The sequence below is a fragment of the Dendrobates tinctorius genome, unplaced genomic scaffold (genome assembly GCF_039654945.1).
Source record: "Dendrobates tinctorius isolate UK_male_01 unplaced genomic scaffold, ASM3965494v1 ptg000156l, whole genome shotgun sequence".
Taxonomy (NCBI): domain Eukaryota; kingdom Metazoa; phylum Chordata; class Amphibia; order Anura; family Dendrobatidae; genus Dendrobates; species Dendrobates tinctorius.
The window spans coordinates 3,405,413-3,432,054 of NW_027361823.1; the positions used below are offsets into that span (position 1 = coordinate 3,405,413).

A 26,642-nucleotide genomic window follows, 5' to 3' on the forward strand; every position below is an offset into this window, starting at 1 on the left:
CTTCTTTCATGTCAAATAGGGTAAAGAATAAAAGAGTTCACAATAGAATCAACAGAATAGTAGCCACCTCCAAAAACGGCATTCTATCCCACCCCCAAGACATAGTTAACGAATTTGCCCAATTTTACCAAAAATTATATAACCTCAAACCAACTTCTTCCTCTTCCCAACCTAACTCGCAAGATATCAATGACTACCTCAACTCAATCAATCTTCCCTCTTTATCAACCGACGACCTGGCCTTTATGTCTGCCCCTTTCTCCCCTATTGAAATAGAAGATACTATTAACAAATTCCCCCTCCACAAATCCCCAGGCCCCGACGGTTTCAACAATTCATACTACAAAACCTTCCGTAAACTCTTATCTCCTCACCTTGCAGAAGTATTCAACTTTGCCGCAGTCTGGGGGCTATTTCCAAAGGAAATGCTTGAGGCCTCGATTGTCCTGATTCCAAAACCTAAAGGTAACCCTGAACTAATGACCAATTATCGCCCCATTTCCCTCATCAACACAGACATAAAACTGTTCTCCAAAATAATAGCCAATAGGTTGAGTAACTTTCTCCCGTATCTTCTGGCCAATGACCAAATGGGATTCACCCATGGGAGACAACCCGCAGACGCCACAAGGAGATTAATAAACGTTATTAGGTACGCCAACTCAACTAAAACTCCAACAACTTTAATATCACTAGATGCCGAGAAGGCCTTTGACCGCATAAATTGGGACTTCCTTAGACACACACTTCTCAAATTTGGATTCAATCAAAAATTAGTGACCACTATTATGGCACTATACTCAAACCCAAGCGCGAAAATAACCTCCAACAATCATATCTCAAACCCCTTTGCTATCTCGAACGGCACCAGACAGGGGTGCCCTCTATCACCCCTACTTTTCAACTTGGCCCTCGAACCCTTAGCCGAACACATTCGTAACAATGCCAAAATTAAAGGCATCCATACCCAACACAAGGAACACAAAATCAGCCTATTCGCAGATGACATCATTTTGACTTTAACTGACCCCCAAAACTCTTCATCTGAGGTTTTCAACGAACTAGACAAATTCTCGGATCTATCCAACTACAAAATCAACCAGTCAAAATCGAACATCCTTCCCCTTAATCTTGACACTAAACAAACAGATGCAATAAAGGAAAAAACATCCCTTAACTGGTGCAACAGAGAGATTCCTTACCTAGGTATTTCCCTCTGTAATAATCTCCACCTTATGGGGAAGATAAATCTGAGAAATTTGACAGATTCAATAAGCAAAGACTGCTTAATCTTTAAAGAGAAAAATCTCTCTTGGTGGGGAAAAAATTATATCCTTAAAACACACATCCTTCCAAAAATTCTATATGTTCTCCGATGCCTCCCTCTGCCCATCCCGGTCATACTTCTGACAAACATCCAATCTTTGTTCAAAACCTTCCTGTGGGGAGGAAAAAAAGCTAGGACTTCTTCCTCATCATCATACAGGAAAAAAGGGAATGGGGGGGATGGGCCTTCCCAACATTATTGCCCATTATCAAACTCTTCTGATTAAACAAAGTGTCCATTGGATTTCCCAACGTGAACCTCCGGCCTGGTTTGACTTGGAACTATTTTTAAATAATGGTAAACAGTTAAGCAACATCATCACTCAAGCAATCTCAAATCATCTTCCTAACTTTAACGCTCACCCTCTATTCCTGGCCATTGCTCAAGCTTGGTGTAAATTCTCCAAACCAAGCAGACGGACACACAAATTCCCCATTCTAAAAAACATACCGCTTACTCTTATTTTTAGCCTCTCTAACGTAACCCTCCCTACTATTTGGCCAGAATTAAAAATCACAAAATTGGGAGATATCCACAACGGCTCCAATTTCGTAGACTTTGCATCGCTAAGAAAAAACTTTAACGTCCCTCATTCCTTATTCTTAGAATTTATCCTCTTAAAAGATAATGTCCTCGCTTTTCTTAAGTCAAAAATGAACTTTACTCACGCTTCCATAAAAGTCTTACTCAATACTCATCATAAAATCTTTTGGAGTCATGGCTTTCTCTATGACTCCTTCAACAACGACGATAGTTTGTCAAAAAGCCCTTATATGGTTACCTGGGAAAAAACCCTAAAATCCACCTTTTCTCCTGAACAATGGGAAGGGGCTCTCTCCAAAACGTACAACTCCACAATCTCATTTCCACTTCAAGAGACATACTTTAAAACTATTAGTAATTGGTACCTTACTCCGGCAAAATTAGCACACTTCGGTCCTTCAAACTCATCCTCACCCCTTTGCTGGAGAGACTGCGGCTTCAAGGGAGACCTATTGCATATGTTTTGGGAATGTCCCAGAGTCAAAATAGTCTGGTCTTGGATCTCTACATCTCTCAATAAACTCTCTAACAAAACTTTAACCCTCACCCCTCAAATGGCCCTTCTTTCCCTTAACCTTGACGAACTAGACTTGGCACTCCAACCCATATTCATTCATCTTTGTCTTGTAGCAAAAAATTTCATCACTTTCCACTGGAAAAACAAACTACTCCCAAATCCAGAGGTTATCTTCCACCTAGCCCAGCAACATAGAGCACATGAACTGAATTTTGCTCTGATTAATAATCAGTTTGGAAAATTTTATAAAAAATGGAACAAATGGGACAAGGCCTTTCCGTCCCCTATAACTTAATTTCTTTCACCACCAACTTCTAGGCGCTACCATTTAATTGTATATTTCGTCTACTAATCCTTGTTAAATATTTGCTCACTTATGATTGGCCTTAATTGGCTTACAATCTCTCGTTATGTGTTTGTTCGCAGTCGTTTTGTTTATACCTTTTACACCCCCAGTGACCTGGGCATTATGTACCCTATAAGTGTAATATCACTCTTGTTATATTGTTATATTGTTGCATTGTTATTTTACCTATGTCCCTCCCTATCCTTTCCCCCCCCCTCCTTCCTCTCCTGCCCTTACTCCCTATTCTTGCCTGTTATTTTAAAATCCAAATAAAATCTTTGGAAAAGAAAATAAAATACTATCAATACTTGGGTAATCGTTTAGTTAATTTGTGTTGCAAATCTGTAGTGTTGAATTTATGAAGTGAAATGTTTTTATGTGCAATATAATCATTATAATTTGTTATAACTAACCACAGTTGGTTACTATGCCCAGGCAACGCCGGGCTAATAAGCTAGTTATAATATAAACCAGCTTGCCATCTGCAAGAATTACTAGTCCATCAGAGTGGACGTCCACTTCTGACAGAATTTTAGTGCACTGCTGTCGAGCGGCTAGCCTGCTGTCTAGTCAGCACCTGACAATATCATGTCACCACCAGGAACAGTGAGGCTGACATCACTGGAATGGCAGAGCTACAGGAGGAAAATACAGTCATGGCCAAAAGTTTAGAGAATGACACAAATATTAATTTTTACAAAGTCTACTGCTTCATTTTTTCTAATGGCAATTTGCATATACTCCAGAATGTTATAAAGAGTGATCAGCTTAACAGCAATTACTTGCAAAGTCAATATTTGCCTAGAAAATTAACTTTATCCCCCAAAACACTTTTCAACATCATTGCAGCCCTGCCTTAAAAGGACCAGCTTGTTTCAGTGATTGCTCCATTAACACAGGTGTGGGTGTTGATGAGGACAGGGCTGGAGATCAGTCTGTCATGATTAAGTAAGAATGACACCACTGGACACTTTAAAAGGAGGCTGGTGCTTGGCATCATTGTTTCTCTTCTGTTAACCATGGTTATCTCTAAAGAAACACGTGCAGTCATCATTGAACTGCACAAAAATGGCCTAACAGGGAAGAGTATCGCAGCTAGAAAGATTGCACCTCAGTCAACAATCTATCGCATCATCAAGAACTTCAAGGAGAGAGGTTCCCTTGTTGCCAAAAAGGCTCCAGGGCGCCCAAGAAAGACCTGCAAGCGCCAGGACCGTCTCTTAAAAGTGTTTCAGCTGCGGGATCGGGCTACCAGCAGTGCAGAGCTTGCTCAGGAATGGCAGCAGGCAGGTGTGAGTGCATCTGCACGCATTGTGAGGCAGAGACTCTTGGAGCAAGGCCTGGTCTCAAGGAGGGCAGCAAAGAAGCCACTTCTCTCCAGAAAAAACATCATGGACAGACTGATATTCTGCAATAGGTACAGGGAGTGGACTGCTGAGGACTGTAGTAAAGTCATTTTCTCTGCTGAATCCCCTTTTCGATTGTTTGGGACATCTGGAAAACGGCTTATTCAGAGAAGACCAGGTGAGCGCTACCACCAGTCTTGTCTCATGCCAACTGTCAAGCATCCTGAAACCATTCATGTGTGGGTGGCTTCTCAGCCAAGGGAATGGGCTCTCTCTCAGTCTTGCCTAAAAACACAGCCATGAATAAAGAATGGTACCAGAATGTCCTCCAAGAACAACTTCTCCCAACCGTCCAAGAGCAGTTTGGCGATCAACAATGCCTTTTTCAACATGATGGAGCACCTTGCCATAAAGCAAAGGTGATAACTAAATGGCTCAGGGAGCAAAACATAGAGATTTTGGGACCATGGCCTGGAAACTCGCCAGATCTTAATCCCATTGAGAACTTGTGGTCAATCATCAAGAGACGGGTGGACAGACAAAATAAAAGCATTGATTTTGCAAGAATGGACTGCTATCAGTCAGGATTTGATCCAGAAGATGATTGAGAGCATGCCAGGGAGAATTGCTGTGGTCCTGAAGAAGGGTCAACACTGCAAATATTGACTTGCTGCATTAACTCATTCTGTCAATATAACCTTTTGTTACTCATAATATGATTGCAATTATATTTCTGTATGTGATTAAAAAAAATCTGACAAACACATAAAAACCAGAGGGCAGCAGATCATTTGAAAATATAATATTTGTGTCATTCTCTAAACTTTTGGCCATGACTGTACATTGTTTTTCATACGAGTCCTGAATTGGTTAACCTGTTAACCACCACCAATGTGCCTATTCACAGCGGCCTTTACAGGACCTTATTCCTCAGCACTGATGAATCTGTGTAGTGCCAGCCAGGGTGTGAAAATCCTACAGGTGTCTTTGTGACTGCTGACACACTATTGCATCACTAAATTACTTATGGCTTCAAAATTGCATCAGTCTCGACTGATTTTGGAATTGATCAGGGCCGATTAACCCATCAGATACTGCAGTCATTAACAGCGGCATGTATGTGATTAAACAGTCAGCATGGGTTTGTAACTAATAAGTCATGTCAGACTAAAGGCGCCTTCTCACTAAGCAATCTCGGTAGCGAGATCGCTGCTGAGTCACAACTTTTGTGACGTAACAGCGATCTCACCAGCGAGATCGCTGTGTGTGACAGCGATCAGCGAGCGGCCCCCCTGCCGGTATCGCTGATCGCTGCAAGAAATCTCTGGACATTTCTTTGGTCGCTGGTCTCCCGCTGACCAGCACGCATCGCTGTGTGTGACAGCGGGAGACCAGCGATCAGGTGTAAAAATAAAAAATATAGTTATTCTCACCTTCCGACGTCGCGTTCAGCCATCCCGCCTCTCTCCACGCTCCGGTCCCAGTGATCCTTTGCACGAATGACCGCGAGACTTTGTTATCCCGCGAGACTGTGACATCTCGCGGTCATTCATGCAAAGGATCACTGGGACCGGAGCGTGGAGAGAGGCGGGATGGCTGAACAGGACGTCGGAAGGTGAGAATAACTATATTTTTTATTTTGATTCTATTTTTTACAGGATGGCCAGCGATGCCGGGCGCTCGGCATCGCTGTGCTGATCGCTGGTGAAGCTGTCTGTGTGACAGCTCACCAGCGATCACATAGCGACTTACCAGCGATCCTGACACCTTGATATCGGTGTCGGGATTGCTGGTAAGTCGCTTAGTGTGACGGGGCCTTAACTTAATTTCCTTCTAAGTGGTTAAGAGAGATAATACTCACTCTTTAACACTATCTGCTCCACATGATTGTATTCAAGGGTGCTAATAGTTCGCATTCCACCCTGAGTTCATCTGATGACGCTCCTGACTTCTCAGCCCTGACTGTGGCCTAACAGTGGTTTCTGACAACATATAGGGCATTGCCACAGTCAGGAGAAATTGCGCAACAAATTGTCTTGTGTAACTGACAAACTTTCAGCTAATAAAAAAATTTAACATTGTAACACTAAAATGTTATTTCCATACCACAAAATTGCGAGGCACCTGTAGCTTTAAAATACTCGCTATACCCCTAGTTCATGGTTGAGGAACTTCCGACCCCTGAGACCTTGTATTTGGCCCCTGGACAGGTTTCTTAGGGGCCGCAGTGCTAGGGCTGGCACCTGTTTTGACCTCCGGCTTTCCATTAATTTCTTCTTGCTTTGTGGGCACATGCACACAGTGTTCACTACTGAACTCTGAGACACTTACACCAGTGCCAGGATGTACTTTGTGGGTGGAGTTGGTGCACGGTTTGTACAGCCCTCAAAGGATGGTAGAAATAACCAAATGGCCCTTTGCAGAAAGATTCCCCCAACCCTATCCTAGTTGAATTCTTTAATCAGTCAAATTTAAAATGTGTGGTCACGTGGGAGGGTTTCTGCAGTTCTGTTCGACTAATGGAGCCCACAATTTATTCAAACAGAATATATGTTCTAAGAGCCAGATAGTGCTCCTTCCCATCTGATCCCTGCCATGTGATCAAGCAGTAGTGTACAACCACATATGGGGTAACGCCACTTCTAGGCTATTTAATAACACACTGAGTCCTAAAGTATTCACTGTTCTCATAAATCATGGGCTGCACTTCAAATAGAAAATCTTCAAAACACATTTTTTGCTTCTGATAGTGTTCAGATGCAAAAATAGAAGTGGCCAACAACAATGATTTTGTAATAAAAATATAACATTTATTAGATGAAGAAAAAATAAACATTTAAAATTTCTGAAAAAGATGTTGAAACACGAGGTACAGGAACATCAATAATCAATATGTAGCAGTCTGGTATAAACAGTGTGTGTGTGTGTGTGTGTGTGTATATATATATATATATATATATCTCCTTTTCCATCACATAAGATAAATAGGGGATTTTTATATGCCTAATAATGTAAAAAAAGTGCAAAGTGGAAGAAGCTCCCTGAAGAATCAGGGCGAAACACGCGCATTCGGATAAGGAGGATATAGGAGTGGGACAATTTCGTATTGCAGTAACAACGCAGGTATACCATGTTCCTTAATTTCATCAGTTGAAATATTTAGTTTCATCCCAGGTATTTTTTCCCTTTATAGGATTACCTCTAGACACTAGGCAAGCATTTATTGCAAAAGAGATGTCATTGACTAGTGCAAAATCTGAAGAATCACATTTATGCACAAAACATCATAGAAATAACGCAATAGATAAGACATGTGACGTGAAGCAGAATTGTCATTATGGGAGAGGGATAAACATAAATATTGTAACAGTTCACAGACTTGTGAAAGTTATATTGTCCTCTGATTGGTGTCTGGTTCTGTGTTGTGTGATGCCCCAGAAGGTCTGAAGAGCAAATTACTTAATTGATGTAAAAAGATATAAATCCATTGGGGGGGGGGGGGTTCTGTTGTTCATCAATGTTAGGCTGGTTTCACACTAGCGTTTTTTTGCGCTGCGTTTTTGCGCATACATGCGCATGCGTCTTTTTCCCCTATCTTTAACATGGGGGCGCATGGTCTAGAGTTTGCATGCGTTCGTACGCGTTTTACTTGCGCATGCGTTTTTTTGTAGTGTGCGCCCAAGCGCGCCAGACGCTACCTGTTGCATTTTTGGTCTGTCCGACCTGTCTCAAAGAAACGCATGCGCAAAAAAAACACATTACAGTGTATGGGAACGAAGATGTGCGCATGGATATGCGCACATCTGCGTTTAAAAACGCATGCTTTTTAAGAGTAAAAATGGCTAAAAAATGGTTAAAACACATGCGCAGCAAACTCATACAAAACGCATGATGCGTTTTTTGTATGCGTTTGCACGGCGCAAAACACGCTAGTGTGAAACTAGCCTTATATTGTCATTAAATGAGGTTTGATTTTTAATGCCATCTAGTGGCAGACAATATAATGGCACCAGCTTATTTGATATTTAAAATTTTATTTAATTGGACATTAGTTTTTTGTTTTTTTTATCGCTACTGGCACTTTATTAGCACTTGCACTTTTTACATTATTTGGCATATAAAAATCTTCTATCTTGACTTATGTGATTGACAAGGTAGTCACTTGACAGCAGCAACTAAGGGGTTAAACAGATATGGACGGTGCCAACGTTGGTGATACAGCAAATTGCCAGCTATAGTGTACAGTTGACAGCTGCTGGATTGTCATCTGTACGGGGATGATATTCTCATATCTCAGGTCAGTAAAAAGACGTATTGGCTGTCATTAAGGGGTTAAAAATAAAAAAAATACAGTTAAAGCTTAAACCCCATTCACAATAAAAAAAAATCACACATACACATATTTGGTATCGCCACATTTAGAATCGCCCGATCAATACAAAAAAAAAGATTAACCCGAACGCTAAATGGCGTAGCGAGAAAAAAATTAAAAACTCCAGAATTGTTTTATTTGGTTGCCACGACATAACATTAAAATGCAATAACGGGCGATCAAAGGAACGTATCTGCATCAAAATGGTATCACTAAAGTCAGCTCGGCGTTCAAAATATAAGCCCTCACCCAACCCCAGATCATGAAAAATGGAGACGCTACGGGTCTTGGAAAAGTGTGCAATGTATTTTTTTTTTTTTTTTTTTAGCAAAGTTTGGAATTTTTTTTCACCACTTAGATAAAAAAAGAACCTAGACATGTTTGGTGTTTATGAACTCGTAATGACCTGGAGAACCATAATAGCAGGTCAGTTTTAGCATTTAGTGAACCTAGTAAAAAAAGCCAAACAAAAAATGTGTGGGATTGCACTGTTTTGCAGTTTCACCGCACTTGGAATTTTTTTCCTGTTTTCTAGTACGCGACATGGTAAAACCAATAGTGTTGTTCAAAACTACAACTCGTCCTGCAAAAAAACAAGCCCTCACACGGCCATATTGACAGAAAAAGAAAAAAGTTATGGCTCTGGGAAGAAGGGGAACAAAAAACGAAAACGCAAAACTAAAAATGCCTCCGGTCATGAAGGGATTAAAATGATGCGGGAGCCCATGTATTTTTTTCCATTTAACTAACGGTTGCTGTTAGGCTGCAACCAATGTGTGTTCCTTCTGTTCTGTTCCGCTCCTACATCGGCTGTGACTGTGCTTACTTATCGGTTATTAATGAGGGTGTCGGGCTGACACCTTTTCATTACCAAGCCTAGGGCTTGGTGTCAATGACAGCTGCTGACACAAAGCCCTAATCCCATTCTGATGCTACTGCATCAACATGAAAAAGGTGGTAATGAACCAAGAAATTACATCATAAAACTTTTTTTTTTTTAAATTATCTTTTATTTTGCTCAAAAAAGAATCCATTGCTGTACAAAAATGCGTGTTTTTTTCCTGCTAAGAGATACAGAAACCTTGCAGAAACTTCTTCAAGCAAATACTCAATGTGCACACATAGCGACTCACCAGCGATCCCAGCAACGATATCAACGTGTCAGGATCGCTGGTTAGTCGCTATGTGATCGCTGGTGAGCTGTCACACAGACCGCTTCACCAGCGATCAGCACAGCGACGCCGAGCGCGCGGCATCGCTGTGTCCCTGCATCAGCGCGCTGGTAACTAACGTACACATCGGGTATCTAAGGAACGCACGTCCCTTGGATACCCGATGTGTACGTTAGTTACCAGCAGATCGTTGGTCTCCCGCCTGTCTCACGCAGCGATGCGTGCTGGCCAGCAGGAGACCAGCGACCAAAGAAAAGTCCACCGGTTTCCTTCAGCGATACCGGCAGGGGGGCCGGTCGCTGATCGCTGTCACACACAGCGATCTCACCAGCGAGATCGCTGTTGTGTCACAAAACTTGTGACTCAGCAGCGATCTCGCTAGCGAGATCGCTATGTGTGACGGGGCCTTTAGATTTAAAATAGTCATGGTCATACACTGTGTGCAGAATTATTAGGCAAATGAGTATTTTGATCACATCATCCTTTTTATAGCTGTTGTCCTACTCCAAGCTGTATAGGCTTGAAAACCAACTGCCAATTATGTAAATCAGGTGATTTGCATCTCTGTAATGAGGAGGGGTGTGTGGTCTAATGACATCAAAACCCTATATAAAGTGTGCTTAATTATTAAGCAACTTCCTTTCCTTTGGTAAAATGGGTCAGAAGAGAGATTTGACGGACTCTGAAAAGTCAAAAATTGTGAGATGTCTTGCAGAGGGATGCAGCAGTCTTGAAATTGCCAAACTTTTGAAGCGTGATCACCGAACAATCAAGCGTTTCATGGCAAAAATCCAACAGGGTCACCAGAAGCGTGTTGATAAAAAAAAGGCGCAAAATAACTGCCCATGAATTGAGGAAAATCAAGTGTGAAGCTGCCAAGATGCCATTTGCCACCAGTTTTGCCATATTTCAGAGCTGCAACGTTGCTGGAGTATCAAAAAGCACAAGGTGTGCCATACTCAGGGACATGGCCAAGGTAAGGAAGGCTGAAAAACGACCACCTTTCAACAAGAAACATAAGATAAAACGTCAAGACTGGGCCAAGAAATATGTTAAGACTGATTTTTCTAAGGTTTTATGGACTGATGAAATGAGAGCGACTCTTGATTGGCCAGATGGATGGAGCCGAGGCTGGATCAGTAAAGGGCAGAGAGCTCCACTCCGATTCAGACGCCAGCAACGTGGAGGTGGGGTACTGGTATGGGCTGGTATCACAGATGAACTTGTGGGACCTTTTCGGGTTGAGGATGGAGTGAAGCTCAACTCCCAGACCTACTGCCAGTTTCTGGAAGACACCTTCTTCAAGCAGTGGTACAGGAAGAAGTCGGTATCGTTCAAGAAACACATGATTTTCATGCAGGACAATGCTCCATCACATGCATCCAAATAATCCACAGCGTGGCTGGCCAGTAAAGGTATAAAAGAAGAAAAAATAATGACATGGCCCCCATGTTCACCTGGTCTGAACCCCATAGAGAACGTGTGGTCCCTCATAAAATGTGAGATCTGCAGGGAGTGAAAACGGTACACCTCTCGGAACAGTGTCTGGGAGGCTGTGGTGGCTGCAGCACGCAATGTTGATCGTAAAGAGATCAAGCAACTGACAGAATCTATGGATGGAAGGCTTTTGAGTGTCATCGTAAAGAAAGGTGGCTATATTGGTCACTGATTTTTTTTTTTTTGTTTCATTTTCTTTCTGAATGTCAGAAATGTTTCTACATTTTGTGTTATATTGGTTTACCTGGTGAAAATAAACAAGTGAGATGGGTATATATTTGTTTTTTATTAAGTTGCCTAATAATTCTGCACTGTAATAGTTACCTGCACAAACAGATATCCCCCTAAGAGAGCCAAATCTAAAAAAAACCCACTCCAACTTCCAAAAATATTAAGCTTTGATATTTGAGTCTTTTGGGTTGATTGAGAACATAGTTGTTATTAAATAATAAAAAAGAATCCTCTCAAATACAACTTGCCTAATAATTCTGCACACGGTGTACACACATCTAAAATAAAGATCAAGACCTTAAACGCACAAAATCTGCTCAAAGGGATCGAAACTAGAAAACTGGTGTAAAATATAATTGCAAAGGCCCCGCAATCACTTTTTCCCTTAGTCTATTTATTCCAGCCTACTAAACAATGTCAGTTCAGGGTTAGATAGTTGTGTATATCGTCGTTGAAAGTTCTGAGTAAATGCCGTTTTGTTTTAAAATGGTGGATATTGCAGTAGCATGATGGAGCCTGGCAGCCATGTAAATTTTAAATTACACAGTTTGAATTTATCATGGAACAATAAATCTGAAACATCTTTCTTTTTCTTCCAGGTGAAGAAGATAATTCTCAAGTTATCTGGTTCTGGGCCCATGAGGGGCAGGTAAATCGCTGCCCACAGTGTGGCTCTCACTACAAGGTTGTGCATTATGAGCTTCCACACTGAAGAGGGCTTGTATTACTACTGACAGCCATATCGATTTAAATTAAAAAAAAAATATTTTAATAAATACTTGATATATTAATAGTAATCTGTTTTCTTTTCATTAGTATTGGTGTTGCATACAGAACAATGCTTTAAAGGGCCACTGGGATCACATCCTTTGACTCTGAGTTGACAAAGACTTGTAAGAATTGGGCAGTTTGGGCATGAGCTCTGTAGTCTGGAATTCCACTCTGGCTTCCACTAGTGGCTTCACTCCTATAATAACTTATCCTGCAGGTCTGAAATGAATAATGGCTTTAATCCTAAAGGCCCCTTCACACATAGCGACGCACCAGCGATAACGATCCGACCAGGCAAAGATCGTTGGTGCGTCGCTACATGGTCGCTAGTTAGCTTTCAAACCGTCCGATCTCATCAACGACGCAAGACAGATCAGCGATCTGCATAACGACCTCGCCGGTCGTTGAGTCCCTGTCACACTACTTTATTGTAACCGATTCCGACCTCTGTGGGCGTGCTTCAGCGTTTCCTTGTCAACGCCCCCCAGCACTGATTGGTGGTCACTGCTTCGCTCTCATTGGCCGGCGGCGTCATAAAAGAGAACGTATTAGCGCTACAGTTTATATCTCTCGAGCGCTGTGGTTTACTTCAATACCAGCATTGTTCACGTTTGAGACACGGGATGGCGACTCACACGGAAACTCAGAAGGCAAACCAGTTAATACCATCCACTGCACAGGAACAAAGAATGGAAGGAGGCACTACAGCGTTGTCTTTTATAACTGCGTTGCCCAATTTCACACTTTGGGAGCGCTGTAAACACCAATAGGGGCAGAGGAGGCGTGGCCGGTAACATAGCTAAGTCACACCTGCATCGCTGAGCTCTGCGTCGCTAACAAGGTCGCTCGTCGTTTTAAAGCTTCAAACACAGCGATGAGTGCTGGCCAGCGGGACGCCAACGACTGAAAAATGGACCAGCTCATTCGAGCACGATCAGCGATAGCCAGCGGGGGGGGGCGGTCGCCGCTACATTTCACACGTAGCGAGATCGCTAGCGATATCGCTGTTGCTTCACAATATCGGTGACGCTTGAGCGATATCGCTAGCGATCTCGCTATGTGTGAAGGCCCCTTAAGTCTATTGTAGTAATCTAATCACTCTTCCAATTGACTTTAAAAAGTCACTGCTGTTCTCACTCTAATTTATTTTATTTTTTTTTACCTATTTCGTTTTGGGGTTTTTTTTGTTTTTTTTTTGAGAATCCCCAGTGGATGTTTTGATTCTCAAACTAAGTCATCAGGGAAAAAATATCCGATTGTTAGGCCAAAAAATATCACGTTATCTCCTATCTAATTACTAACTCTGTTTAAAATGACAATACAAAAATCTTTATTACATATGACAATTTTTGAAAAAGACCTAAGGGTTGTCAGGTAGTACATGATACGACCGCACATGGTACACTCCAGAACAGATAAAATTCTTTACTGTATGAATTCATGCCACATCTGTACTGGAGTGTACAGTGTACTGTCTTATCATGTACTACCTGACAACCCTTAGGTCTTTTTAAAAATTGTCATTGTATGTAATAAAGATTTTTGTATTGTCATTTTAAACAGTTCTCCAATTTTTGATAGGGTGAGGAAGTCATCAGGGAGCCTTGGCTTGGTCACTGCTGCAGCTTCTACCCCCATCCTGAAAGTGTCATCATTGGCATCAGTTTCAGGGGCTGGGCTAGTCCCTGCTGTACTGATCATGTGTCGGTTGTCAATTCTGACTAGGCATGAGCTCCCGTGTCACTGTGCAATACTCTTTTTCAATGTACAGTGACTGTGTGCTCCCTTGCTGTCCCCAATGGGAATAGGCTAGCTGGCAAGAAGCGCTTCAGTGTCCTTTGTATGGTGAGTACACATGCTAAGTACAGCAGGGACTGCCCAGCCCCTGAAACATGTCAGACTCATGAAGTGGGTAAAAAATAAGAGGGAACTGTAGGGACTGTAAAGTCATGGGGCAGAGGTAAATCTACTTTTGCAATCTAGCAGGAGCAGGTTATCTTCACATGTCCGATATGGCCCCAAGGGAGAAGACTGGAGCAACTTATTTCTGCTTCAGGATTCTATTTCGCTGACTACATTGTATTCAGGGTTTTGGAATTGCTAATGCTTTTATAGGACCTGACGATCCCATTACTGTGGGGTGTCTCCAAGCATGGCAAAGCTACTGAATCCTAGTAGACTTTGATGTCTCTGCCAGTGACTATCGTCACTGTAGTGTGCCATTTTCCCTTGTATATGAGGCTCTTATAAATGCCCCAGTTACATTATAACAATCAACAAAGTAGTAATAAAAAAAAAAACTCGGATCTTTAAATTGCTTGGGAGAACAAAATGTCTATTGTTTATGTATATAACTTACATTTCCTTTTCTTTTTGCATATGAAACAAAATAGTTAAGTCACAACTGCAAAACTCTGAAATCTATTTTTTTAACATTACATACATGTAAGGAAAAATCCCTACATGTTACATAGCTACTTGAGAATTTTCCAGGTTACTATGGTTATGTTGATCTTTAGGCTATGTGCCCACGTTGCGTTTTCCATGCGTTTCCGCCGTGTTTTTGCTGCTGCGGAAACGCTATTAAAACGCACCCCCATGGAATCCTATGGGATTCCGCAGTTGCTGTGCCCATGCTGTGGATTTTACCACTGTGGAATCGCATAGCGGTAAAATCCGCAGCATGTCCATTATTTCTGCGGTCTCGCGAGCGTGACGTCACAAAGGTCCTTCGCGCAAAGCATCCCTGGAAACGGAACGTACCGGGAGCACGCTGAGGAGATCGGGGGCCGTCAGAAGGTGAGAATAACCATATTTTTTAAACATTTTTTATTTTTTACATTCTATCTTTTACTATTGATGCCGCATAGGCAGCATCTATAGTAAAAAGTTGGTCACACTTGTCAAGTACTATGCTTGACAAGTGTGACCAACCTGTCAATCACTTTTCCAAGCAATGCTTCAAATCACTTGGAAAAGCGCAAGCATTCTGCAAGCTAAAAACGCTTGCAAAATGCTTGTGTTTTTCAGGAGCACGCATGTGAATTCCGCATGCGTTTTACCCGCGGCAGGGAGTTGCGGAAATGCTGTGGACATTTCTGCAGCATTTGCAACGTGGGGCACTTTGCCTTAGTGTGAAATATGAACAGTATAAAAAAAATTGTCTAATACAAATCGTAGGAAAAAAAAAACTTTTTTTTTTGTAACAGGTAGAGATAAGCAAACCTGTGGATGTTTGGGTTCGACGAACATGTACAGTACCAAGTTTTGGTTCATGTCCAAACTTGACCTCAAACTTAAATTTGGACATAAACCCAATTGAAGTCGATGGGGACCCAAACTTTGGTGGTTTAAAGTGGCTGTAAAACTGTCATAGCGAGGGCTCAGGGCTGCATTTGAAAAATTGGGGGATAATAGCGGGACAATTGCCATGCAAAAAATGTGAACAGGTAAATCACTTAAAGGGTTGTGTCACCATAGCAATCATTGGAAAAATAGGACATAAATGAATGACATAAAAGCTTTAACAGTGCCCTCAGATTGAGTCTAGCTACTTCCAGTTAAGTTTTACACACAGACCATGGAGTACAGTACCTGTACACTAGCAGCTTACACATTTGACCCACAGACCATGGGATAGAGTACCCGTACAGCTTCAAAATGTCTTCTCCAGTAGCGTATGTTCCAAATGACGCTAATGAAAAGCTTATAATATGATCTTTTATCGAGCTGGCGGTCTGCTTTGAGGCTTGCAACTGGCAGTTCAGTTAAAAATTACACCCACAGAGCATGTTTCCAAATTTTCCCCATAGAAGCTAACAAACTTCACACCCAGACAATAACCCATAGTACCCTCACAGGCAGGGTTGCAATGTACATACAGCAGCATTTGGCAAGGTACTCCCATAGATATGGGTTCAAGAATACACAGTGCGCCTTTTACCACAGTACTACCGAGCTCCCCCCCCCACCCCCAATACCCTCCCATACCTCTGCCGTCCCCAGGCCCTCCTGCTCTGTCCCCTGGCCCTCTGCATCATCTTCCTGGGGGGGGGGGGGGGGAGCAAAAAAATGGAAGGCACATGTGCAGTGTGCCCGCCGAGATCTGCCAAGTCGGTACCCGGCAACAATAGGGAATTGTTCCTTTTGATCACTTTGATAGATTCTACAAAAATGTAAATCAAATCCCCCTCTGTCACCCCCTTATAAAATATTTTTTTAATTTTTTTTTCCATTCTTTGCAGTTAGGGATGGAGTTAGAATTTTTTTTTTTTTTCCAAAGGTTTAAAAAACAAAACAAATGACGATATGACAGCTAGTGTTGAGCGCAAGTGCTCGTTACTCTAATTTGCATCGCTACTCTGGTATGCACGGAGTATCGCAGATCTCCGCATGTGTTTTTTTTCAGGTGTCTTAACAGCCGCAAAACATGTGGGACAGGGACTTGGGCATATCACTTGAGCACCTGTGATATCCAGTGCATACCCAACCACCCTTGCATACTGTAGTAGCAAGTACGTTCTCTCAACACTAATGATTATGTATTCAATATTAACATATCAAATTTTGTGCCGTACCTGTGGGTTCAAAATGCTCACTATTCTCCTGGATAAAATCCTTGAAGGGTCTGGTTTCCAAAATGGGGTCTCTTGTGGGGGTTTCCCACTGTTTAGGCACATCAGGCGCTCTCCAAACATGGTGTCCAATGTCTGGTCAGAATTGTAAAATTTGGTTTGGTCACTAATGGGTTAAAGAGCTTTGCAACATGATTTGGGATAAGAAGTTTTTGTCACTAAAGAGGTGATTGCGATATATAAACTTCTGAGGGAGTGTTGCATGATCTAGAAGTCTCCTCCTTATGCTTGCTTTATTAGAAAAAGTAGGGAGCAGAAAACTAAGGCTATGTGCACACGCTGCGGTTTTTGCTGCGGATCTGCAGCAGTTCTGCAGACAGTGTACAGTAGCATGTAAGTCTATGTGATTTACAATCTGCTGTGCACACGTTGCGGATTTTTAACTGCGGAAAAGCTGCGGTTTTGAATCCGCAGAAAGAAATGAGGCTAAGTGCACACGCTGTGGATTGGTCTGTGGATTTGTATCTGTGGAACCGCAGGTAAAATGACCTGCGGTTTTACCTGCAGATTGGCCTGCGGTTTATCACCTCTACAATGGAGGAGATGGTAAACCGCAGCAGAATCTGCAGAAAAGAAGTGACATGTCATTTCTTTCTGCGGATTCAAAACCGCAGCTTTTCCGCAGTTAAAAATCTGCAGCATGTGCCCAGCAGATTGTAAATCCCATAGATTTACATGCTACTGTACACTGCAAAACTGCTGCAGATCCGCAGCGGATCTGCAGCGAAAACCGCAGCGTGTGCACATAGCCTAACATGTCACTACTTTTCTGCGGATTCTGGTGCGGTTTACCATCTCCTCCATTGTAGAGGTGATAAACCGCAGGGCAAAACCGCAGGCCAATCCGCAGGTCATTTTACCTGCAGTTTTACCTGCGGTTCCGCAGATACAAATCCGCAGACCAATCCGCAGCGTGTGCACATAGCCTAATAGGGTCTTATCTAAGGGAAAAAAAAGGTAAAAAAAAAAGTTTAAAATCGTGCTTTCCTGGTCCAGTTGTACACACAACATTTTTATGGCATAGAAATCTAGATGCTCAGGTCCAATGGGCCCTCTGACTGAAGAAACACAGGAAATGTAGATCGTGGAGAATCTACACTGCTGGTAATTAGAGTTGAGCGACTTTGGTCGGATCGGGTTTCGTGAAACCCGAATGAAAAAATTTGAGTCGGATAAAACTGGTCCGACTAGGGCAAAAAAAGTCGGAGTTTCGTCCGAAACCCGACCCCAATGCAAGTCAATGGGGAATAAAAGTCCCCATTTAGTGGATGAATGTCGCTCAACTCTACTGGTAATCGATAACGTAAATCCAGGTCCGTAGGTAATATTGTATTTTTATTTCATCAATGCGTTTCAAAGTCTTACACACTTATGCTTGCTTGGCACTCTCTTCAATAAGAAACTTTACCCATTTTAGAAACCAGGCTTTGCACTAGTCAGAGTGAAGAAGGAAAGGTTTGCACAGTGAGGGTAGGTGTCAGGTATTACAGGGGGAAAACAGCTAGAAAAGTGTAGTGGACGTGCAGTACCTTGGGTTGACCATTAGATGGCAGGGAGGAGTGTGAGCAAAGGACTTGACATCAGCTTAGGGCTTTAGAAACCGTTGGTCATGGGGGGGCGGAGTGACAGTTTCAAGGAACCAGGTTAGCTATAAATACTGAGGGAGGGTTCCAGAAGGTTCCAGTCCCCAGGGGGAGCTCCAGTGACAGGAGGACTGCTACAGTCTGTCCGCTGTGAGGTGAATCCAGACCAGGGGGACTGAGGAGAGAGAACGTCAGGGGGGTGGTCCTGACAGGAAAGAACCGCAAAAAGGACGAGACAGAGGCGAAACATACCGTGTGGAAGAAGACGTCTGACCAGTAAAATTACTGTTGGTGTACGGGCCTAAGGCGGCCACAGTGACGGACCTGTCAGCAGCGTCATCAAGTGAAGTAGGGACGGTACGTGCATGTACGTCCCTGGTGCTAAGGTACGGTGTGTAAAGCGGGCCTAGAAACGGAGGCTCAGGAAGTGAATTGAAGTAAAGTGCGGTGTACTTCAGAGGCCGTCAGGCGGACGGCAAGCGAATAAACCTGGACCTGTTGTACCCGAATGTTGCCTCTAATTGACTCTGTACGTCTCTGCGCGGTATAACGAGGGATCACCCCCCTAGTCCGGCCCTCGCACCTCTACAGGTGTATGCAAATGGAGTTTTTGTTTCGGCTTCTTATCTGAAGTTATGTGGCCATGGCCCTTGAAAAGCTCTATTCCCATGTCCATTCATCTGTTAAGGCCCTGTTACACATAACGATGTCCCTGCGATCCCACCAATGATCCGACATGATGGGATCGCTGGGTCATCGTTAGGCTGATCGCTGGTGATCTGTCACATAGACAGCCCCTCCAGCGATCAGGACCAGCGATTAGGCTGGTATCCAACATAAACAGCGGGTATCTAAGAGCCGCGCTGCTCTTAGAAACCCTCTGTTTACGTTGGATACCAGCGTGCAGCGTCGCTGATCGCTGGCTCCCGCTGCCACACGCAGCGATGCGCGCTGGCCAGCAGGAGACCAGCGATTAAAAAATGGCCCAGGACGGTCCAGCACGATCAGCGATACCCGGCGGGGGGGGGGAGGTCGCTGCTGGATGTCACACACAGCAATAGCGGTGGAGAGATCGCTGATGTGTCACAAATCAGCAATCTCGCCAGCGAGATCGCTGTGTGTAATGGGGCCTTTAGAATGGATCCAGCAGCAATCCATTGGCAAAGAAGTTGTGCAGATACAACTTTTGTCTGTTTTGTAAAAAAACTGAGTTTAGCTGGATCAGTTTTTTAACATTCAAGTCTAAGGGCAACGGATCTGTTAATTTGCGATCTGTTTTCTTCTATTTGAAATGGATCCTGCAAGCATAAAATGGATAGCTATTTAACAGATCTGTCCATAAGCGTCAATCAAAAAATAGATCAAGCGGAAATCAGTTTTTTGACAACTTACAAAAAAATAACTTTTGCCAATGTATTTCTGCTGTTACCACTGTAACAGATGACTACTGGATATGTGAACATAGCCAGAGAGTCAGTATTGACGTTTAAAATTGAATCTTCAGCGGCAACTATTGGAATTGGTAATCTGCACAAATGGCCCAGTAATAAATCATATATTATATATATTTATAATTTTCACATTCACAGAGCAGTGGTTCAAAAAAACCTTTTTCATGTATAAAACAAGTTATTGCTTCTGAAAGGTGGCGTGGCTTGACAGATGTAGAAGTTGATCTATAGTACTCTCCTGCAGCCACTAATCAGATGATGGACCTCTTCGTACTTCAGAGGTGCACAATCTTTTCTGGTCCAAGAGCTCTCATTGTCAGATTGAACAAATTTCAAGGGCTGCCATCTGTGCCGTTTTATAAAATATTATAATTGAATGATAAATGTCAAATATATGAAAGTTACTGTTACAGGACCCCCACCTATCATTAAACTAGTAAAGTACTGCAGCGCACATGCGTCGGGGATCTTAGATCTTTAATTGAATTGTGACCTCCGGCACACTCCAGCAGACACCACTTTTCGCCGAGGATGTACTGGAGCAACGCTGGAAAACAACGAAGGGGATGACGCAAGCTAGTATGTCTATGACCAGATGATTGGGTGACCAGAAAGAGTTGCATTGCAAGCCACATGTCCCTTTGGGACACAAATTGTGTACCCCTGGTTTACATCCTGTCAGAATTGTGAATAACTGATTGATGGATTCTAGTACTGTCATTGATCGATCACTGGCAACCATTAGGTTGGAGGATGTGCAATTTGATGAGACAGTGGCATATTGGAAAAGTGTAATCTACATTAGGGAAAGATATCAGAGGGGAATAAGGAGTCAAGGTAAAAAGGCACATTATCTTGCACAGGTGTACATGAGGTATACACAAGAACCTCTACATTATTCTTGAATATTAGCCAATCTTGCACTGTGTAGGTGAAAAGTATATATACTGGAGTATTTCTTGAACTTTAAAGGGAATCTGTCCGTAGTATCAACCCTCCTAAGCCATCTATATGGGCATACAGGTCATAAGAAGCGGAATATAATGATATCTGTAATCTGATGTCTTATTCCAGAGATATCCATGTTTTTCTTATATGGAAATGAGCTGTTCAGGAATATGAGCCAGACACTGATCTGCATGAGAATCTGCTTCCAGAGATTATTTTACATGAAGGGGCATTTCCAGTGTGATGTGTGATGGCAGCTCTCTGCTCTCCTGATCTCACTGCAGAGCTGTGTGTGATTATAACTGACACATCTGCAGGTTCATCTCAGCTTCAGTATCCTTCTCACAGGCAGACATGGTTGCAAGATTGTTGTAATACAGCAGAGCTGTGAGAGCTGCAGAAAATGTGTTTGTAAGCAGATAAATTTCAGTTCTGTTCTGAGTTAGTTACTTCTCTCACACTGATAACTGCCCTTTCATTTAAAAAAAAAACCCTGGAGCAGAGTCTCATGCAAATCAGTGTCCGGCCTATAGTCCTGAACAGCTCCTTTACATAAAATAAAAAAATGGATTTCTCTGGAATAAGACATCAGATCGCAGATATCAAGGGATCATTTTATTCCGCTTCCTTTTAACTACATGCCAATATACAATAAACGGCTTAGGAGGGTTGATCTTACTGACAGATTCCCTTTAATGTTTGCTCATTTTATATTTCAGCATCTAATTTTATTTGTAATGCAATTTATTTCTTATTAAAACATTTTGAAGTTGTACAGTCAACTAAATGTGCTCTTTTTTATTTCAACCATGTTGGATTGGTCTTAATTTTTGCTATGAAAATTTCACCAAATCTATGCAACATAAATTATAGCTGCTTGAAACCTCCATGAAAATCGGTTCGAGCACAGACCACAATGCACGGACTGGCCGTGTCTTTCCCGACCTGAGTGCCACAGTCTTATAGACCTATATGAAGCTGTCACACTCTGGTAGGGAGATCTGCAGCCAGTCGGTGCTGGGACTGATTTGCGCCGACTTCTGAAGCATCCCTTACGGCTAAAGATGTGTTTACTGTGGTCTAGGATGTTTTTTCAACCTTATGGAATATATAACTCCTAAATCTTCCCATGAAGTTTTATTTTTTTTAAAGCTTTTAATAAAGCCTTTTTTACCTCATTATTTCTTAAGCTGTAAATAAGAGGATTCATCGCAGGTGTAACAACAGAGTAAAAGATGGATATAGCCTTGTCCATGTCAAAATTCTCTCCGGACGATGGTCGGATGTACATAAATATCACAGTTCCAAAGAAAATAGTCACGACTGAAAAATGTGAAGCACACGTTGAGAAAGCTTTGTGTCGTCCAGAAGATGAAGATATTCGGAAAATAGCAGATATGATGAATACATAGGAGACTGTCACGAGCAGTAAAGAACCAAGGACCACAACAGCAGAGATCATAAAGACAAAAATATCTAAGAAGAGTGTGTTGGGAGATGAGAGCTTCACCAGAGGCCCAACATCACAGAAGAAGTGGTTAATGACTTTTGAGCCGCAAAATGGCTTTCTAGAAAGTACAATTGTGGGTACAGTTGGGACCATACATCCACCTATCCAAGAGCCAAAAACTAGCTGGTAGCATAATCGTTTGTTCATGATGCTGGTATAATGAAGTGGATGGCAGATGGCGAGGTAACGGTCAAATCCCATTAGGGCCAGAATAAAGAATTCTGTGGTGCCAAATAGAAAAAAGAAATACATCTGAGTGAGGCAACTCTTAAAAGATATTGTCATGTTTCCAGATAAAAGATCAAACAGCATTCTGGGTACAGTGACTGTCGTGTAACCTATCTCAAGGAAAGAGAAGCTGGTTAGGAAGAAATACATGGGTGTTCTTAGGTTGGTGTCAATTCTAGTGAGCAAAATTAAAATTACGTTTCCCGAAAGGGTTAACAAATAGATCATCAGAAAAAATATAAAGAGTATGATACTCATGTCCTTTTCCTTTGTCAATCCAAGGAGCAGAAACTTGTCTGCCCAGCTTCTGTTTTCCATTGCACATCCCGCAAACGGGTCAGACTGCAAAATGACAAAAATATATATTTAAGTGTTGTCTAAGGTGTGTCAATACTTTTCTTGCATTCGTACATTGATCTACATGAGAATGCAAAGCCAAAACCTCAGGCATACACTTAAAATCATACTTTTATAATCAGACATATACTGTTAAGCAGTGGGATGCCTTCTGTCGACCATCAGCATATTGATTCTCATGATCTATATGTTAATGCCAAACATTGCAAAATTACAGTAGCACAAAGAGCGTTATTCCAAGGTACAAAATATCTATTTTTGTACAAGACAGAATAGTATTGTAACAACATGAAGCCACTCTGTCACCACACAGCTGTTGGGTGACCCGTGACCAGGAGCTCCTTCCCTATCCTTAACACTAGGTGGCGCCCTAGCTCACCCTGCTCCCTGGGATACTTCAGATTCGAAGATGCCGGGGCCTCCACCCTTGCCTTATCTCCTAAGTTAGCCCTTCGTCTGCTCTCTTTCCCTACCCAGGGAAGAGGGGGCGCTACTGTGCACCATAGTACACTAACCCAACAAACAAGGTTACACAGACAAGGGATAACTGAAAACTCCAGCCATACAAAATATTCACACACATGTAACAGAGGAATGCATCGGGGTGGGAAGGTAAGGGAATAAACAAAAACAGAAGGATAAGGAATTACCAAACATACAAACCAAACAACAGTCACATATAACTCCTCCAACTCTCCTTATATGAACTCCTCTCTCACCGAGAGCCATGCAGCAAATGCTTGCTCTGACAAGGATTAGTAACAGAACCCAGATTATAAAGGGGAAGGGAGTGGCTAACAGCCCAGCTGTGAACACAGGGATTCCCAACATGCCACAAGAAATAAACACGTTTAAAAAGGAGAAGTGCTTCTTCTCAGCGCCGGAGTCTTCTGGCTCCACACTGTCGTGGTAACCCCGTGACACTTTAACTAGGGTAATGCTGAAAGTAGCACCTACATTGTCTATAACAAAATTAAGCTTGTGCAAAATGTGTATGGGTGTAGAAGCTGCCTTTTATAGCACTGTTGTGGTCTGTAAAATGGACCTTTTGTCCTTGGGGATAAGAGCATGTGTACATTAGCGCATTGCCTATAATTGGTCCATGCCCTGTACGTTACACACACATTGACCAAAAGTATGTTCACGTGAATGAGCTCTAAAATAATTCATTGCCAGGTTTGGGTGAAAATTAAATGTAAAACAACCCACAAGATTATCAAAAATAAAAGCATGTATCACCTTTATTAACTGATTTGGCATTTTTACACTTAAGTAACAAACCTCTTTAATGCTATGAAAGTGGTCTCCAAACTGTGTTTAGCTTGAGAGCCATATACAGTGGGGAAAAAAAGTATTTAGTCAGCCACCAATTGTGCAAGTTCTCCCACTTAAAAAAATGAGAGAGGCCTGTAATTGACATCACAGGTAGATCACAACTATGAGAGTCAAAATGAGAAAACAAATCCAGAAAATCACCAAGATTTATTTAGCAAATTATGGTGGAAAATAAGTATTTGTTCACCTAAAAAAATGCGAGATTTCTGGCTCTCACAGACCTGTAACTTCTTCTTTAAGAGGCTCCTCTGTCCTCCACTCATTACTTGTTTGAACTTGTTATCAGTATAAAAGACACCTGTCCACAACCTCTGTCACACTACAAACTCCACTATGGTGTAGACCAAAGAGCTGTCGAAGGGCGCCAGAAACAAAATTGTAGCCCTGCACCAGGCTGGAAAGACTCAATCTGCAATAGGCAAGCAGCTTGGTGTGATGAAATCAACTGCGGGAGCAATAATAAAAAAATGGAAGATCACTGATAATCTCCCTCGATCTGTGGCTTCACGCAAGATCTCACCCCATGGGGTCAAAATGATCACAAGAACGGTGAGCAAAAATCCCAGAAACACACGAGGGGACCTAGTGAATGACCTGCATAGAGCTGGGACCAATGTTACAAAGGCTACCATCAGCAACACACTATGCCGCCAGGGACTCATCCTGCAGTGCCAAACGTGCCCCCCTGCTTAAGCCAGTAAATGTCCGGGTCCATCTGAAGTTTGCTAGAGAACATTTAGATTATCCACAAGAATATTGGGAGAATGTCATATGGTCTGATGAAACCAAAGTAGAACTGTTTGGTAGAAACAAAACTCGCTGTGTTTGGAGGAGACAAAATTCTGAGTTGAATCCAAAGAACACCATACCTACTGTGAAGCATGGGGGTGATCACATCATGCTTTGGGGCTGTTTCTCTGCAAAGGGACCAGGACGACTGATTCGTGTGCGTGAAAGAATGAATGGGGCCATGTATCGTGAGATTTTGAGTGCAAACCTTCCTCCATCAGCAAGGGCATTGAAGATGAATGGGTCTTTCAGCATGATAATGATCCAAAGAACACAGCCAGGGTAACGAAGGAGTGGCTTCGTAAGAAGCATATGAAGGTCCTGGTGTAGGCTAGCCAGTCTCCAGATCTGAACCCCATAGAAAACCTTTGGAGGGATTTGAAAGTCCGTCTTGCCCAGTGACAGGCCCAAAACATCACTGCTCTAGAGGAGATCTGCATGGAGGAATGGGCCAACATACCACCAACAGTGTGTGTCAACCTTGTGAAGACTTACAGAAAAAGTTTTACCTCTGTCATTGCCAACAAGGATATATAACAAAATATTGAGATTAAATTTTTTTAATAACCAAATACTTATTTTCCAAATCCAGTTGTGAAAAACTTGTTGCATCGTTCCCAAGAAAACTCATGGCTGTACTAGCTAAAAAGAGTGCTTCTACTCAATACTGAGCAAAGGGTCTGAATACTTATGACCATGTGATATTTCAGGTTTCTATTTTAATAAATTTTCAAAAATTTCTACATTTCTGTTTTTTTCAGTCAAGATGGGGTGCAGAGTGTACATTAATGAGAAAAAATCAACTTTTTTAAATTTACCAAACGGCTGCAATGAAACAAAGAGTGGAAAATTTAAAGGGGTCTGAATACTTTCTGTATCCACTTTACATATATAACCAGTAGTGTTGAGCTGCCATATGTTAACTAAAAATACAAACTTAATAATCCATCATAATACATTGCTCCTCAACTTTATGGCTTGTATTATGCTACACCAGCCACTAAGGCATGACAGCCGTTTCAGATGACTTTTCATGTATGTGTACTTCAGGAATAACTCTTCAAACTATTACATGACTTGTTTCTGGTATTTTTCTTCAGCTTTTCCCTTTCCAGGCGTCATCTATAATTTCCAGCTGTGTCTGATCTAGTGGGTGAAGACTAGATGCTATGATGTGTTCCATACGGTAAAGGGGTTGTGTCACAAACAAAAGTATATTTTAATCAATAGATCTTGGAATAATCATAATTTCCAGAATTGGATGTGTTAAAAAAAATGTTCCTGTGCCGAGATAATCTTCTAAATGTGCCCCTGCTGTGTACTGTGTAATGGCCATGTCTGACCGTGCAGGGACATGGTCTGATCATACCACAGCTCCTGGGCAGGGGAGGAAGCAAAAGAGAATACAGACAGGACAGCATGGGGTCACAGCTGATTCTTTCTGTGAGGTAAAACATTTCCCTGCCTGTTTTAGAGAATATTTTAACCCAGGGAAACAATCAGCTGTGATTGCGGGCTGTCCTGTCTGTAAACTCTTTTACTTTCCCTCCTGCCCAGGAGCTGTGGTGTGATCAGATGTTATTACTGCACCGTCAGATACAGCCATTACACAGGGGCACATTTATAAGATTATTTTGGGACAGGAACCTTTTTTTAAACACATCCAATTGTGGAGTTTATTTTTA

General features: G+C 42.2%; 2 protein-coding genes across 2 annotated transcripts in view; one reads left to right on the top strand and one right to left on the bottom strand.

Moving 5' to 3' along the window:
• The window catches only part of LOC141051272 (cytochrome c oxidase subunit 5B, mitochondrial-like), a 28,892-nt gene extending 16,744 nt beyond the window's left edge, over positions 1 to 12,148 (top strand). The window contains exon 4 of the mRNA XM_073548135.1: positions 11,951 to 12,148. Coding sequence (XP_073404236.1) covers positions 11,951 to 12,063 — 113 coding nt within the window. The 3' untranslated portion in view covers positions 12,064 to 12,148. The remainder of the gene's footprint in view (positions 1 to 11,950) is intronic.
• A 9,707-nt stretch (positions 12,149 to 21,855) lies between these two features.
• LOC141051242 (olfactory receptor 6C4-like) lies at positions 21,856 to 22,794 on the bottom strand. Its single transcript, XM_073548113.1, has one exon. It carries the CDS (start codon positions 22,792 to 22,794, stop codon positions 21,856 to 21,858), a length of 939 nt encoding a protein of 312 aa, XP_073404214.1.
• Positions 22,795 to 26,642: the final 3,848 nt, after the last annotated feature.